The sequence below is a fragment of the Vicugna pacos genome, chromosome 5 (genome assembly GCF_048564905.1).
Source record: "Vicugna pacos chromosome 5, VicPac4, whole genome shotgun sequence".
Taxonomy (NCBI): domain Eukaryota; kingdom Metazoa; phylum Chordata; class Mammalia; order Artiodactyla; family Camelidae; genus Vicugna; species Vicugna pacos.
In genome coordinates, this window is record NC_132991.1 from 92,395,237 (window position 1) to 92,409,683 (window position 14,447).

General features: G+C 52.4%; 1 protein-coding gene across 6 annotated transcripts in view; it reads left to right on the top strand.

Moving 5' to 3' along the window:
• The window catches only part of AGAP1 (ArfGAP with GTPase domain, ankyrin repeat and PH domain 1), a 510,942-nt gene that overhangs the window by 205,755 nt on the left and 290,740 nt on the right, over window positions 1-14,447 (top strand). For all 6 annotated transcript variants that reach the window (XM_072961887.1, XM_072961884.1, XM_072961886.1 and 3 more), the window contains exon 6: window positions 1,002-1,136. In XM_072961887.1, the coding sequence (XP_072817988.1) occupies window positions 1,002-1,136 (135 nt within the window). The remainder of the gene's footprint in view (window positions 1-1,001; window positions 1,137-14,447) is intronic.

Genomic DNA, 14,447 nt, shown 5'->3' on the forward strand with positions numbered 1-14,447 from the left:
CACAGGGGCTGCAAACCTCTCGGCCGCTCCTCTGGTCCCGTGCGCTGGCACGCGGCTGCCTCCCAGCGAGCGGGGAGGGGCGGGGGTCAGGAGCCCCCGGGGGCTGAGCTGGAAGAAACAGTCTGCATTTCTTTCCCTGAGGTGACTGGTGACTGGTGCCAACGTCTGCTTTGCCGCTCGGATGCCCCCTCTGTACCCAGCTCCTGTGAGAGTTGGGAAGTGTCCCCTGCTCCCCGCTCAAGCATCTGTGCCCCGAGTGGTTCTGTTAGGACCGAACGTGGCCCGCACAGGAGTCTGCGGCCCTCCCGTGCCCACGTCACCTCCCACTCCTGCCCTTCCCCCTCAGGCTCCCTTAAACATCAGGCGCTCCGCCTGACCCGGGAGTGGCCGGCCCTGCACCTCCTGCAGGAGGGGCGTCCCTGACAGAGTGCACGCCTGCTGACCCCTCCCTGCCTCCATCCTTCCTCGTTTCTGTCTTGTTTATTTTCTGCCTCCCTCCCCAGCTGGCCTAATAGCCCCTCATGAGAGTGCAGATCTTTGTCCGTTTTGTTCCCAGGCACCCCTGCCCCTAGAACAGGACCAGGCAGTCGATGGGCTCCGGTGGGTGGAAGGCGCACCAGGAGGGGCGGTGCCGGGCGACAGGGTGCGATTCCCGGCGCCTTGTGCAGAGAAGGTCACTGCACGTGGTGAGCGGGCCTCTTCCCTTTTAAAGTACTCCCCTCTGGAGCCCCGTTTACCTCTCACGCTGTTTTCTTCGGGTTTTCCGGACAGTCCTTTATTTCACTCTCAGAAGCAGGGGCCTCTGAAACAGCTGACTCTTCTGGTGTCTGGGATGATTATTTTGGGAAGTGAATAATGGTTTTAAAACTCCAGGTTCTTAAAAGAGTGACATCCCTGCCGAGCGAGGTGCGGGGTTCGAGCTCCCTGGGGCGCTGACCTGGTGGGAAGGCCTTGGAGCTCGCGTGGTCACCGTGTTGCCGCTTCTTGTCCGTCTCTCACAGATGCCATAAGTTCCACGAACCCACGGGTCATCGACGACGCCAGGGCGCGGAAGCTCTCCAGCGATCTGAAGAGGTGCACGTACTACGAGACATGTGCCACGTACGGGCTGAACGTGGAGAGGGTCTTTCAGGACGGTAAATACTCCCGCTGTGAATGCAGCATCTTTTAACCACACAGCAGCTCATGGGTCCACATGGATGATGGGAACCTGCCCACTGCCCGCGGGAGGGGCGCCCGGCTCTGTGCTGTGTTCAGAAGGCCCACTGAACACCCACCCCACAGCAGCCCCGTGTGTCCCATCCTGTGACCTTTCTGGCCTGCAGGATTCCGCAGACTGTTAATTTATGCACACAGTGTGTCAGGTGCACACGCAGCGTCTCCACTCAATGTAGACGCACTCTTAACGCAGCTGCGTTAAAAAAAAAAAAGAAGGGCTTAAGTAGTTGTTAAGCTTTGAGGAGAGTAAACAGAAAGGAGAGAGAGTCAGGTTTGGCCAAATTTAACTACGTGTGGGGACTGGGGGCTGGGAGCGAGCCCCAGGGCTTGGGGACTGTTTCTCGGTTGTTGCCTCAGTGTTGACTCCTCACCTCCAGGACACCACACCTCAGGCGGGAAATTCTCCTGGAGGAGCAGACGGTTCCCCAAGGGGATAAATGTTCACATACAAAATGTGATGCCAGGGAGAGGAGGAGGGGGCGGGTGGAGAGAGGAGGGGTGGTGAGAGGGAGGGAGGGCGGGGGGCCGTAGGGATGGGCTCTGGTCTGGTGGGGTCGGGAGGGTCTAGGGTAGGTTGTCATCAAAGACCAGGGAGACGGATGCTTTCAGCAAAGCGTCCCGTTTCTGATGGGAGTCGTGGGAAGGGAATCCGAGGCCCCCTCCTCTTCTGGTTTAATCTCCTGTAGACCTAGCTTTGCACCCCTGGCTCTGCTGCCGGGGGATGTTGGGGCCAAGCAGGGCAGCCGGCTTGGGCTCACCAGAGGCTGGCCCAGCTTTGCACCAGCCCTGGGGAGACTGGTTACTGTGAGTAAGACCAGTGAGGGTGGGACCGCTCCTGGCACTTCCCCAGACTGGGAAATGCATGCTTTTCTTTCAAACATTCAAGTCAGTTTTCAGATGAAATGACAAGCATTCACACTCACCATTTTACTAAATTGCGAAGGTGGTGTCCATCTTTGCGTTTTCTTCCATTTCCCTTAACTAAGCTCCTCTTCGAAGCCGGCCGTCTCTTTCCCTCTGCCCTCCCCACAGACCGTTCTCAGCACACCTGCCCCACGTCGTCTCTCAGACCTCACGCTCCTTCCCGCCCCTCCCCCGGCCAGTTCCGAGCATCTCGGGATCCCCTGCAAACAGCCCGATGTCCCTGGGGTTCTGCGCCCCAGCCCTCCTTCCCCTCATGGCGACGGGACCTCCTCGGGGCGGCACCCACTTAGGCTGGGGGCAGAGCACACTGAGAACCAGCGCAGGTCCTTGAATGTTAGGGGGCCCGGGGGCCCTCCCGGGAGGTGCGCTGTAACGGGGCAAGGTGGCCGTTTGCCACTGAACAGCTGAAACCCCTGTGAGGGGTCAAGTGGAGTGTTACAGATGAAAGTTCCCTGGCCTGGGGCCCACGGGCCACGTCCAGCCAGTAGCCCTTTCTGTCCGCCGGCTACGGGAGGGCTGGGCGGGGCGGCTCTTGGCTCTCGCTGCAGAGTTGAGTGGTTCCAACGAGACCTGGTGGCCCCCCACGCCCGAGACGGTCGCTCTGGGGCCTCGCACAGACAGCCTCGCACAGACAGCCTGCCGACCCTGCCATGGGGGATGGGAATGAGCCGCAGGCGTGAGCTTCTCCACGGTGATTGCTTTCCTGGCAGTTGATCGAGGTTTGCCAACATGAACGTCCCAGAAATAAGTGAACTCAGCTTATACATCATATAGCAACTCACACTTGGGGAGGACAAGCTGTGGTGCTTCCATGCCCGGCGTCCAGAGTGTCCAGGCGGTGGCTTGGTGCCCGTGTGCGGGGGGCACCGTGCTGTCGTCCTCAGGCTGGATGCTGGTAAGGGCGGCCGGAGGAAGGACCTTCCCAAAGGGCATGGGTTAAAACAGCGAAGTGTTTCCCTGCTGTGACAGCTCAGTGATTCCACCGCCAGGCACCTTAAACTCACACTGCGAGTTCTCACAGGCTTAGGAGATTTCCGGTGCGCTTTGTTACTATGTTAGACATAATCCATCCTGTTAAATGTTTGGACTGTGCAGAGTCTGGAGAGGGAGTGACGTCCACAACGCTACAGCTTCTCTTGTGATTTTTGTTCTTCAAGTATTTTTATTTACACGCAGATAAGGTTTTAAAATAAAATTGGGACGGGTCTGCATGTTTTATATGGTAATTAGATGGTATATATACTTTTGTTTGTTGATCATAAGCTGTTCAGTTGTTAGTGGTGAGAGTAGTTGTCGGCCGAGGTGGGAGTTGCCGAGTACTCAGAAATCCTCAGCAATGACCATCCACTTTGATCCGCAAGGGAAGAGGAGAGACCTGGAAGGTTTACAGCGAAACAGGTCAAGGCTCGGAAAAGTCACGGAACTGGATCAAAGTCACTCTCCTGGATTGAACCCCAGTCCTAGGAGCCTAGAGCCTTGACCACTTTGTCACTAAAACAAAGCATCTGGGTCCTGTCCACCTGCCCATCAGGGGGACGTGGGGGCGCATCTTCAGAGCGCAGGCTCTCTGCCCACTCACGGACTCGGCGTACCTGGATTTCTTTTTTGACTTTCCGGCTTCCTTTGTGCCCTGGGGCTTGCTTTTATTTGTGTGCTTTTTATATCTTTGTGTTGTAGAAGGGAAGAATAAAGAAAAAGCAGGTCACTGCTATGTAACCTTTAGCTTGCCTATAAAAGCGTCCACCAGGCCCACCGTGTCCCCCCAGCTCCGCCCTCACCTGCCCCTGCGGGGAAAACTCCTGCCCGGCTTGACTTTGTAAGAGACCAGGGGCTTCAGTCCTTGCTTCTTGGACTTGTGCTTTCCTAGTGTCCTGAACCAGAAGACAGTGTGCAGTTAGCGGAGAGATGGGATGTCTGTTCACTTTCTCTTATTGGTGTAGTTGTTGAATGGCTCCTGGAAAGTCTTTCAGGAGCGAGGTTCTCCTTTCTGCCTTTCTGCCTTTCTGCCTGCCTGCCTGCCTCTTCCTTCCTTCCTTCCTTCCTTCCTTCCTTCCTTCCTTCCTTCCTTCCTTCCTCCCTCCCTCCCTCCCTTCCTTCCTTCCTCCCTCCCTCCCTTGTGTGAGCACCAGCTTTCCACCTGCCGTGACTCTGGTTAGAGGTAGAGATATAACTGGAAGCAGAGGCAGGGGCCCCAGCCTTGGTGAAGAAGTGAAAGTCCAGGTGGGGGGATAAACTTGGAACAGTCACCCAGAAATACAAGCGGCATCATGTCTGGAGGGTGGAGAGAAGGCGGGTGATGGACTAGGGCGCGCCCCGTCGGCCCTCTCAGCACCAGTGGCCTGGGATCACCCTCCGCGTCCCAGTTTGTGTGATTTGTGGAGCAGAACCATCTGACCCCCACAGAGGCTTCCGTAAATACGATTCCCCTTTTGAGATTTAGTACACGTCCAGTTCAGACGGAATCTGGGCGGCTGAATCTGACGTGGGGCCTGGTTACCCATCTGTGGGTCTGGGTTCCCAGAAGAGCCCTGCACAGGATGCAGAGGCCCCCGCGGGCCGGACACATGCAGTCAGGCCGCCCGGCCTACCCGGCCCCTCCCTGTGTCCCTCAGTCTCTGCAGCTCCGTTTGCCCCCAGCCTGGTCCTGGAGGGTAACTGCAGGCTTCTGTCTTTTCAGTGTTATGATGGTGGTTTCTGTGTTTGGCATTAGATTATTTTTGAAAGTCCTGGCCATCGGTTCAGAGTAGGGCCTGGATATGTGAAGGAATCTTTTTTTTGAAATGTCTTCCTCTCTCTACAAAGGAACGGGGTCTGAGTGGCAGAAGCCCCCGCGGTGAGCCTGTCCTCCGGGGCGGCTCAGTCCAGCCTCCAGCAGGTGGAGGAGGGGGGTGGGGTGGGGCTTTTCCACCTAGATGTCCGGAGGTAGCCTAAAACACTTACAGCTCAACAGCGGAAGTAAATGCCACCCTCAGGAGACCACGCCAGGCTTAAAGGGAGTAAGAGGCCGTTTGTGTGGTGGAAGTGCCCCTTGGAGGGTGACGTGCGCCACCTTGCGGGGAGGGAAGTGCGCTCTGTGCTCTGTCCCGGCGTCTTCGTGAGGGAGCCGCCGCGATTTTACCTTCCTGTGGTTGGGTTTTGGAAACTGTGGACTTTAGTCGCTCTTTGAACACTTTTCGGTTTGTCACCTCACATCCAGTGTCTGCGTGTGTCACTTGTTTTGCCACCAGTGACGGTGTGTCATAGACAAGGGGGAGCAGAGTGACTTGTGTCCCGGGTGGCTGGCCTGTTCAGCCCGAGGGTGGGGGGAGTCAGGTGTTTGTCTGTCATCTTACAGAAGAGAGCCGACAGACTCCCTGAGTTTGGGGGTATATTTTATAATTAATGGTGGTGTCGGACTTGTATGTGATATTTCAAAGATCTTTGATACCTAAAGACAAGTGGTTCGCCTTTATTCAGAATGGGGAATAGAGCTGGGTGATGGTACAGAAAAGCTGCTTCAGTTTCCCTTCTCTGAGCTACTTTATGCCCTTTTTCTCTCCCTCTCCCCCTCCCCCTCCCTCTTCTAGAATGAGGTGATGTAGGTTTATGTGGATTGTAAGCAGTATTGTTTTGTAAGTGGGCTGTTCTCTTATGCCTCCCAACGTCAGTTGGATGCAGAATTTAGTATTCTTGCACATACATTCTCAAATTGCAGTCCTTTGTAAGATCCTCATTCAAGACAGCCTGTTACACGTGTTAAGGCACACTCCACTCTAAAGGTATAATTTCTTAAGCTTCTATTCATAGCATGGTTGGAAAACCTACATGCACAATTTTGCTCTGACATGATTGTTAGACCAAGTTCATATCCATACAAACCAAGAAGTAGATAAACTGCTTAATCCCCCCCACCCAAACTGCCGGTTTTTGTCACTGTGGTCTGTCAGGGATAGCTTAGTAATCTCACGCGGGAGACCTTTTGTTCTAGACTAGATCTGCCTTATTCGCATGACAGGAAACGATTTGGTTTCGGGTACGTGCAGGTGGGGGAGCTGGGATAGCATCTGAAGGGCAGTGCCTGCCTCCTGGTGGCGCTGCTTCGACCTGACACTTGCAGGGCTTCCCCTCTCCGTCCTGGTGGGTTATTTATCCAACGTGGTCCCCGTACTAGCGAGATCCACGGCAGCCTTTCAACGCCATCACCCCGCTCTTTATTTATTTAAAAATTTGGGGGGTTGGGGAGGTAATTAGGTTTATTTATTTAATTACTTTTTTCATGGTGGTGCTGGGGATTGAACCCAGGACCTCGAGCATGCTAAGCATGTGCTCTACCACTGAGCCAGGCCCTCCCCCAGCCCCCAGCTCGTTATTAGACTTGCGCTGCAGTTAACATGCTGGAAGGCCCTTCCGTGGAGGCTGTTCCACGTGGTTTTCACGCCCGCCCGGGGGTGGCCCTCCGGGCCCGGCTCCCCGCTCCCCGCTCCCCCATGCTGAGGCCTGAGGTCGAGTGACCCGTCGGAGGTTGGGCGGCCCAGCAGGGGGCCTCGGTTGGCTTTCCATCCTTTGCCTCAGAGGCTGAAACCCATTCCACAGGGGCCGTCTGCAGCCGCTTGGCTCTCATTACGCGAGTGTCCGGAGCACGGGTGGCTGGACTGAAGGGCCCAGGTGGTGCCACTTAACGGCGCGCGTTCGGGCGTCACTGCGCCCGCGCAGCCTGCTGGGGCCCCCCGAGTGCGGCCTCGTGTCCGGCCGTTTCGTTTGGCTGACACCGCAGTCTTCTGTCGTGCTGTCGAAGGACGCGTGGGCCTGTCCCGTTCTCCCCGGAGCCAGCTCCGTGCTCGCCTGGCAGGGGGGCCCGCTGCATTGTTTGTGCTGTTGCTGCTGTTGCCCCCTCTCTTCTTTATGTCGGAGGTCAGACTGGGGCCAACTTGTTTATGTATATAAAGTCCTCCCTCCAAAGGAGCTTTCAAAGATAAGATTTTCCATGTTCAAAAACAAGCCACCTGTGGACGTGCATGTGGCGTTTAGTATGTGTTGAAAAGGTGAACTGATGAGTCACTCGGTGTTCATATATATTTTTTTAATCATCTGTGACAATGACTAGCATTTGTCTCGCAGTTTAAGGGCTCATGATGTAAGATAGTCTGATTAGGCCTGACTTGCAGCCGGGAACCACATCCTCTGAGGTCTTCGCTTCCTGAGCTTGCGTGGTACAGCTGGGGTCAGGCCAGTGTGTCCTTCCCCGCCTGAGGTTTTCACTGCATCTGTGCCCGTCCCTGCCACCACACGCACACGCCCTCTGCGCCCGGCACACGCTCTCTGCCCTTTCTGCGTTGGGAAGTTTTCCGAGCGGGGCTTCCTGGGACAGAGGGGTGGTTGGGGTGTATTACAATCGGGCACAAAAGGTTCAGCTGCGTAAATTACACTTAAAAAAAGACATTTGCGGGGAGGGTCTAGCTCAGTGGTAGAGTGTTTGCCTAGCATGCATGAGGTTCTGGGCTCAATCCCCAGGACCTCCATTAAAAAAATCAATAAAACCTAATTATCCCCCCAAATATACAATTCTGTATGTCAGTTTTATCTCAATAAATTGTAAGGAAAAAGCATGAAAAAATAAAGTAAAAAATAAAGACGTTTAATATTTTAAAGCTTTCTGAGAACAGGAATGACATGAGAAAAGTTGCCTACCTAAGGCCTGAGTGATGCTAAAACGAAGAAAAGTCATCACGTTCCTCTAGAGGGAACTGGTCGAGCCTTCGTAGGCGGTCTTGACCCTGGTGTGGCGGCTGCCCGGCTGTCATTAACCACAGGTGTCATTGGCTGTCACTGCCTGGTAGCTTTGAACGTGATCTGGTCCCATGGAAATCAGAATCTGCAAGTTGTCTCCAGAAGGGCCACATCCACCCATGGTTGATAATCTCGCACCAAACTGAAAAGATCCCTATCCGGTGTTAACGTTAAGTCAACTTCTGATTGAGCCTGTGGGTGGAGGGTGTGTATGTATGTATAAGAAGGATGGATGTGGAGGTCTGGGTGGGTCTTTCTGTTTGTGCTGTAGCCCTTGTTTGTCTGAATGGGAAAGTAAATGATTGACAGTGACGACTGTTATAAAACATGACATGGTCAGTAGCCCTTATATGTGCATTTTCAAATTCAGTTAATTTCTTAGCCAAAGCAGCTTTCTTTGGTTAAGGGTTAATTAATTAATTTTAACAAGGTTAAATCACATTGAAATAATACCAAAACAAAAATATCAGCATTTGGTGTAGTAAGCCATATTTTTTTCAGAAGCTAAAAGAAGAAAAACAAAAAAAATTTTTGAGTTACTATTTTTAGGAAAAATAATCGACATCAAAAATTCTTAAGGGTGGGACGTTTTAAACACACATGTGACAGATGAGCCCAGCCGCTGGCACGTGATCTGTGACCAGCTTCTCCAAACACAGTCAACACGCAGGGACGACCAGGCTGCACCAGTGTAACTCAGGGCTAAAAGGTGATGAGCCTTGAGTAGTCCCAGTGTCCTAAAACAGGATGATTAATTTGTCACCAGTGCAAATCAGCTTGTTTCTTGTCTGGCATCTTCTTATCTAGGTGTTGCCGTTTTTAAGAATTTATCTTTCATCCACATTTAGCAGACCCAGAGGCCAACTTTTAAAGAGGGATTATCGCCTTAGAATATCCATTGATTTGCTTAAATTCATTTACCCAAAATGACAGGTTTTGGGTAGGGGGGCATATCTCAGTCTTCAGTGTGGTTCCTGCTCCCATGGACTGCGGCTCCTGGCCTTAACAGTCTGGAAGCAGGTGTGAAACTTCACCATTCTTGTAAACCAGTTTCTGATACAGGGGTAGAAGAAACCGTTACAGGAAGGGTGTTTAGACTTTTTTAGAAATTATCGCAGACATCATCTTAACATCTTTATTAACATTGATGGTGTTATAAACAGAGAGAGACAATAACTATCTTTCATGGTGCCATGGAATGTCGTGTTATAGAGGCCTTGATCTTTTCTGGAAGTTCCTTACCCCATGTCTGGAGTTTCTCCTGCTGCGTTTCTCTCACTGGGAACGCTGAGTGGGCCCCGTTGCTCATGGACGTGCACAGAAATGCCTGAATTAACTCTCACACTACCAACACGAGATCATTAAACACACTATTAGTAAACGTGCTCTGTTTTGATTTTCATGTTAAGACCCCCTCTCTTGCTCATAGAATTAATTTTATCAATGCCATAGAAAATGGTTCTTTTAATACTTCTCTGCACCGTGGCATCATCGCTGAGTTCTGCCCCAGGGTTCCTCTTAATGACTTTAGCCAGCTTGAATTAGCTTGATGTATCATTAATGCATACAAATGGCTTTTATTTTTGCTCATAATCTGTTCATAATGCCACGGCGTTCTGCTCTTTCTAATGTTTTTAAGATGATTAAACGGTGATGTGCTTTTTGACCTATTTAACCCTCCACAGAGTCTCTGATCAGAAGAACAGGAAAGTATTACTTAGCTGGGGTAGTCAGAAGTCTTGGGAGATAGCTGACGTTTTCAAGGTATTGTGAAATCTTCTATTTACTTTATACCATATTTTCCCTTATAGAGTATGACCATTGCCAGATTTTGAGGAACCGTCCTTCATGGAGGAACTGCCCACTAGCCTTTAGGTTGGCATCAGATAGGTTCAGTTCATGAAAGACAGAAGGAAACCTCAAAGGAGGCTGACATCTTAGCTGTGACATGTTTTGCAAGGGTAGCCTTTCCCTGTGAACATGTTTTTACCTGCTCTTTCTCGGGGGAGCCTGGCCCCACACTGGTTCCAAGAGTGAGTGGGGGGGTCAGGCTCAGAGCAGATGGTGGGAACCCCAACCCCCGAAGACTGGGCTCTGGAGTCTGGGGTTAGTGTGAGTCAGAGCTGCTGGAAGTTTTGTGAAGAGGAGAGTGATGCATTGACGGCATCCGTGGTCTTCCCTGGTTTAGGGAACAGGAAACCGAAAAGCAGATTGTACATTTGTCTGTAAGAGAAGTGGATGGAAAACTTCAGCGAGAAAGTTGGATTTCTTGAGACTTGCCAAAGAAAAGAGAGAGACGGTTTTTAAATGATATCGAAGCATAGAAATAAATACCACCGGTCAGACCGCCACCCCGTGGCGTCATTGAGGCCTCGGGGCGGCGTGTCTGCCTGGCTGCCCGTGTATTGGAAAAAAATGGCTCATCGGGCACTGTAACATTTTATAGCCTGCTCTTTTGCAAAAATACTTTGTCTACAAAATAATTTCTCATTTTTGCACTGCATTCCATTGAGTATAATAACTTTTTGCCCCAATCCACTGAGACATTTCATAGTTGTGTCCCCCCCATTTATTGATTTCTTCTAGAATTAATGCTTTAGCAGATGCCGCTTTACCTAAAGCTTCATCTCCGTCCTTCATCAGTTCTCTAGGACGCACCCCCAGACGAGAGCCTGCTGGGCAGTGACTCGGACAGCTTCAGAGCTTTTGGTCCTTGTCCGACAGCCTTGGCCTTCCCGCGAGTCTGTATCAACTCAGGTTTCCTCCAGAACGTGTCCTTCCTCTGCACCCTGGCCACCTGGGGTGTTTTCATTTTAAAAGCTCTTATCATTTATAGACAGAAAATAATCATAACTTCTTGGGGTTTTTCCAAATATTACTTTCGATATATCTGTCCCTTAATATAAAAATAACCTCATTTCCTGTAATCATTTGATTTTTTAAGAGCTAACCGTAGGTCTCTTGGCTGGGATGACATGTGGGGAGCCAGAGGTCCTCACTCTTGCCAACGCACCCTCTCTGGTGTATGAGGTGGGGTCTCTGAGCACCCCTAGCCCTACCCCTGAGCCCCCGCCCTGAGGGCAGACAGTCCAGAGCCTGGTCCCCAGTGCCATGTGGAGCTGTGACTTCGGCCGAGAGCTGCATGTCACAAACGCAGTGTCTCCTTGAGTTTTCTCACCAGGGCGCTGACTGCGTCACTGTGGAGACACCAGGAGTGCAGTGCCTTCTAAGGGAAGCAGAGGGAAGACCGGGTTCCTTGAGTTTGGACCAGCCCCCCATTTCCAGGCACCGAAACTGGGCTGCAGAGAAGGGTGGGTCCCGGGAGCTGCAGCTCCCGCATAGTCGCCCTGGGGGTACGACCCCTGGGGTCAGGCCTGGACCTTCATCCAGGACCGTGTTTCCCAGATGCTCATAGCGTGTACCTTTGGGGGAACATAGCAGTCTTATCAGGTATCTGAAATGTCAAAATTTGGGAACCCAGCCAAGGCGCTGCTGTGTGCAGCGAATTAAAACGTAAGCCTGTGCTCTTCCCTGTCGTGTCGGGAGCAGCGGTGTCAGCGCTGGGAGCATCGACAGTGCTGCCTGATTTTCTGATTCGGGGGCCCCCCCTCACCCCGCCCCCCACCACGTTGTCACCTGCCCTTCCGTGGGCGCACGTGGGGCCTGCAAGCCTGTGCTTAAACATAGGATTCATAAACAGCCGTCCGGTCTAGAAGAAAAAAGAATCTGAGGAGTGTTCACCGCGGGGTCGTCTGCGCAGCCGCCCTCACCGCCGCGCGCACACGCGCCCCTCGTGGAGGTGCAGCGGCTCCTCCCCGTGTGCGTGGCTGTGCCTGCAGGGGGCGCGGTCACCCGTGTCCGGCCAGGAGGAGGATTTAGCCTGTGAACTTTGGAATTTCAGGGAACTCCGTCGTATTTAACTTTGTGTGTAAACTGTCTGAAAAAGTACTGAGCGACCATGCAGTCATCTGGATGCTAGGGAACACTCCCACCCCTGCGCCGACAAATCCATTTCTGTAGTAAATGAGTTTCTGCGTCTGAATTCATTCTTGCCTGACCTGCAGGCTTGTAGAATTTCACATCGGGTTCTGCAGTGACCAGAGACCCCGTGAGGCTCGCTTCGCAGCAGGCAGGGCCAGAGGGGCCCGTCCTGTCTGAGAGCTTGCTTAGTAACAAAGCAGAAGCTAGAAATTAGGTCTGTGTCTCTTGGCTGCACAGTTCTACCTTTGTTCTGAAGATGTTATACTTAAAAGCCATTGATTTCCTCTTCAACCTGGTAGCGAACGAAAATGCTCCTTTAAGCTATAATTATTTTTAATGTCAGCCTTCTCACCACTAAGGATTCTCGGGTTAAGTGCAGCGCTAAATCAGCATATAAATCATTTCTGAGAAGCTCTCTAATAAAAATCCGTTTCACACACACTGTTTTCTTTATGCGATAGAATGTGGGCAATAAGCTGGATCTGTGACAGGGTTTCCGAGATTCAGTAGAAAATACGGCAAAAGGAAAAAGTATTTGAAGTACTCAATTTTGCAATTCCGTAAAGTGCCACTAGGGGGCATCGAAGGAGCGCGTGAGGATTTTTCTTGCACTTGCGGTCACTGCGGAGAATACAGACACAATAAAACTAACACGCTGGTTTAAGAGACCATTCAGACCTGTCATAAGACACACTCCATAAAGTGTGTGAAGTTACTGGATCAGCAGGGCACGAACGCAGAAGTAAAGAAGTTTCCTTCATTGGAATGGGGAGGGGGTAGGAATTTAAAAAGATGAGATGATTTATTCTGTGGTTAAAAAGACCCAAGTCCCTTCTTTTTGCCTTGCATGGAGAGAAGAATCAAGGAAAATTCGGTGAGGAGATGTTGTTTTTTTATAGTGTGATAAGTGGGCTTGTTTAGTCCGCCGTTCTCTCCCAACAGAACCCACCGGGGCTTCTGCTGGTTCTGCTGGCCTGAGGGACAGCCCAGCCCAAGCGTTCCCACTTCAGGGTCTGCTCCCGGGATCCCCAGGCAGGGGAGCACAGGCCTCTCCCCGGCACCTGGGTGGCCGTGCGGGGTGGCCGAGCGGGGTGGCTGAGCGGGGTTGTGCTGGAGCCATCGGCCTCTGTCCAGCTGTGGCCTCTCCCTGTCTGGGGCAGCCGTGGGCCCTTGTGCCACCTGGTAGTTAGAGATGAGACACACTGGTGTCCTGGGCAGACAGAAGGGAGCTGCTCAGCTTGAGGACAGGACGCGGCCGGCCGTTTTGTAGAGGTGAGCAGCACAGGTGAGAGCGGCCAGGTGCTGCGTGGTTTACAACCACCTGCGGGGTTGGGGCCCGTCGGGAGAACTGGCAGCCGTCGCTGCCCCTGCGAGGGCAGCAGCGGGCTGGGGCGCAGAGGAGGGAAGAGTCTGTGCGCGTTATTCACCCACCGTGGTCCAGTCTTCTAGTTTCTCGAGATTTTTTTCCCTCTAACTTTTCCCCCTGAGCTTGAGGGCTTCCCCCTGTTGCTCTCCATTTATTCACGTTTCACTTTCAGCCTGTATTTCCTCCCACTGCAGGATTTCCATGAGACATTGTAGCATCTCAGATCTGAAAATTTCCAATTTCTTTGTTTGGAAACCTGGACGAATGACACGTTCGGTCCCTCCAGTGAGAAATGTATCAAGTCACAAGCTGTTCTCCATAGATTGTCTTTTATCGGCTTCCTTACAAATGGACTGTTTAGAATTTATATGGAAAAAAACATAATCTGGAGAGTTCTACGGTTTTCAGTCCTCGAAAGAGTAGAAACGTGGCGGAATATTGTGAACAAGAAGAGAAGTGGAGTCAGATCCCCTGCTGGGAGGGCAGCATGCACAGACTCCCTTTTAGGGCCAGAGAGTGTTTACCAGCCCCTGAAAACGAGAGCGTCCAAGGGAGGGCGCGTGCAGGGGGAGCAGTGGCCCAGCTACCGATATTTCAGTTGAATTCAACACACGCTGAGCGCATTAAGCCATTTGCAAGGCACTGAGGTGGGTCCGTGGGCCCCGCAGAAGTGAGCCTGGCCCTATAGTGAGGCGGGGGGTGCACACATGCTCGGGGGCTGCCGGACAGTTGACAGTGTCCGGGGAGCATTTGTGTTCTGAGTGGGGGCTTGGGGGGCCGGCCAGGCTCCAGCTCAGCAAGCAGCCGGCTCCATCTTCCTTGTTGGTGGTGCCCGACGAAGTTCTGGAAGAAGAAAGGCCCACAGCTAGTCTGAGGGTCAGTGATCTCCTACACGTATCCGAGATTATGGAATAGCCAAGCAGGACATTCATATCTTGGTAAATCAAGTATCGCAGAATAAATGTGGCTGAAGATGCCCATAAAATCGGATTCGAAACTGAGCAGAGGCTCTTTTCCTGGATCCCCTGCTGTCCTGGGTGTCTCCCCGCTCCTGGCCCTTCCTCAGTTGTGCAAGGGTGATGGTGACGAGGCTCTTCCCTCCTTTGTCTCCCGTCTTTCGCCCCAAATGGTCCCTAGGGAAACGCAGTGAGTCGTGAGGTCACGCTGTTGTGTGCCACAGGAGCGGTTAGGA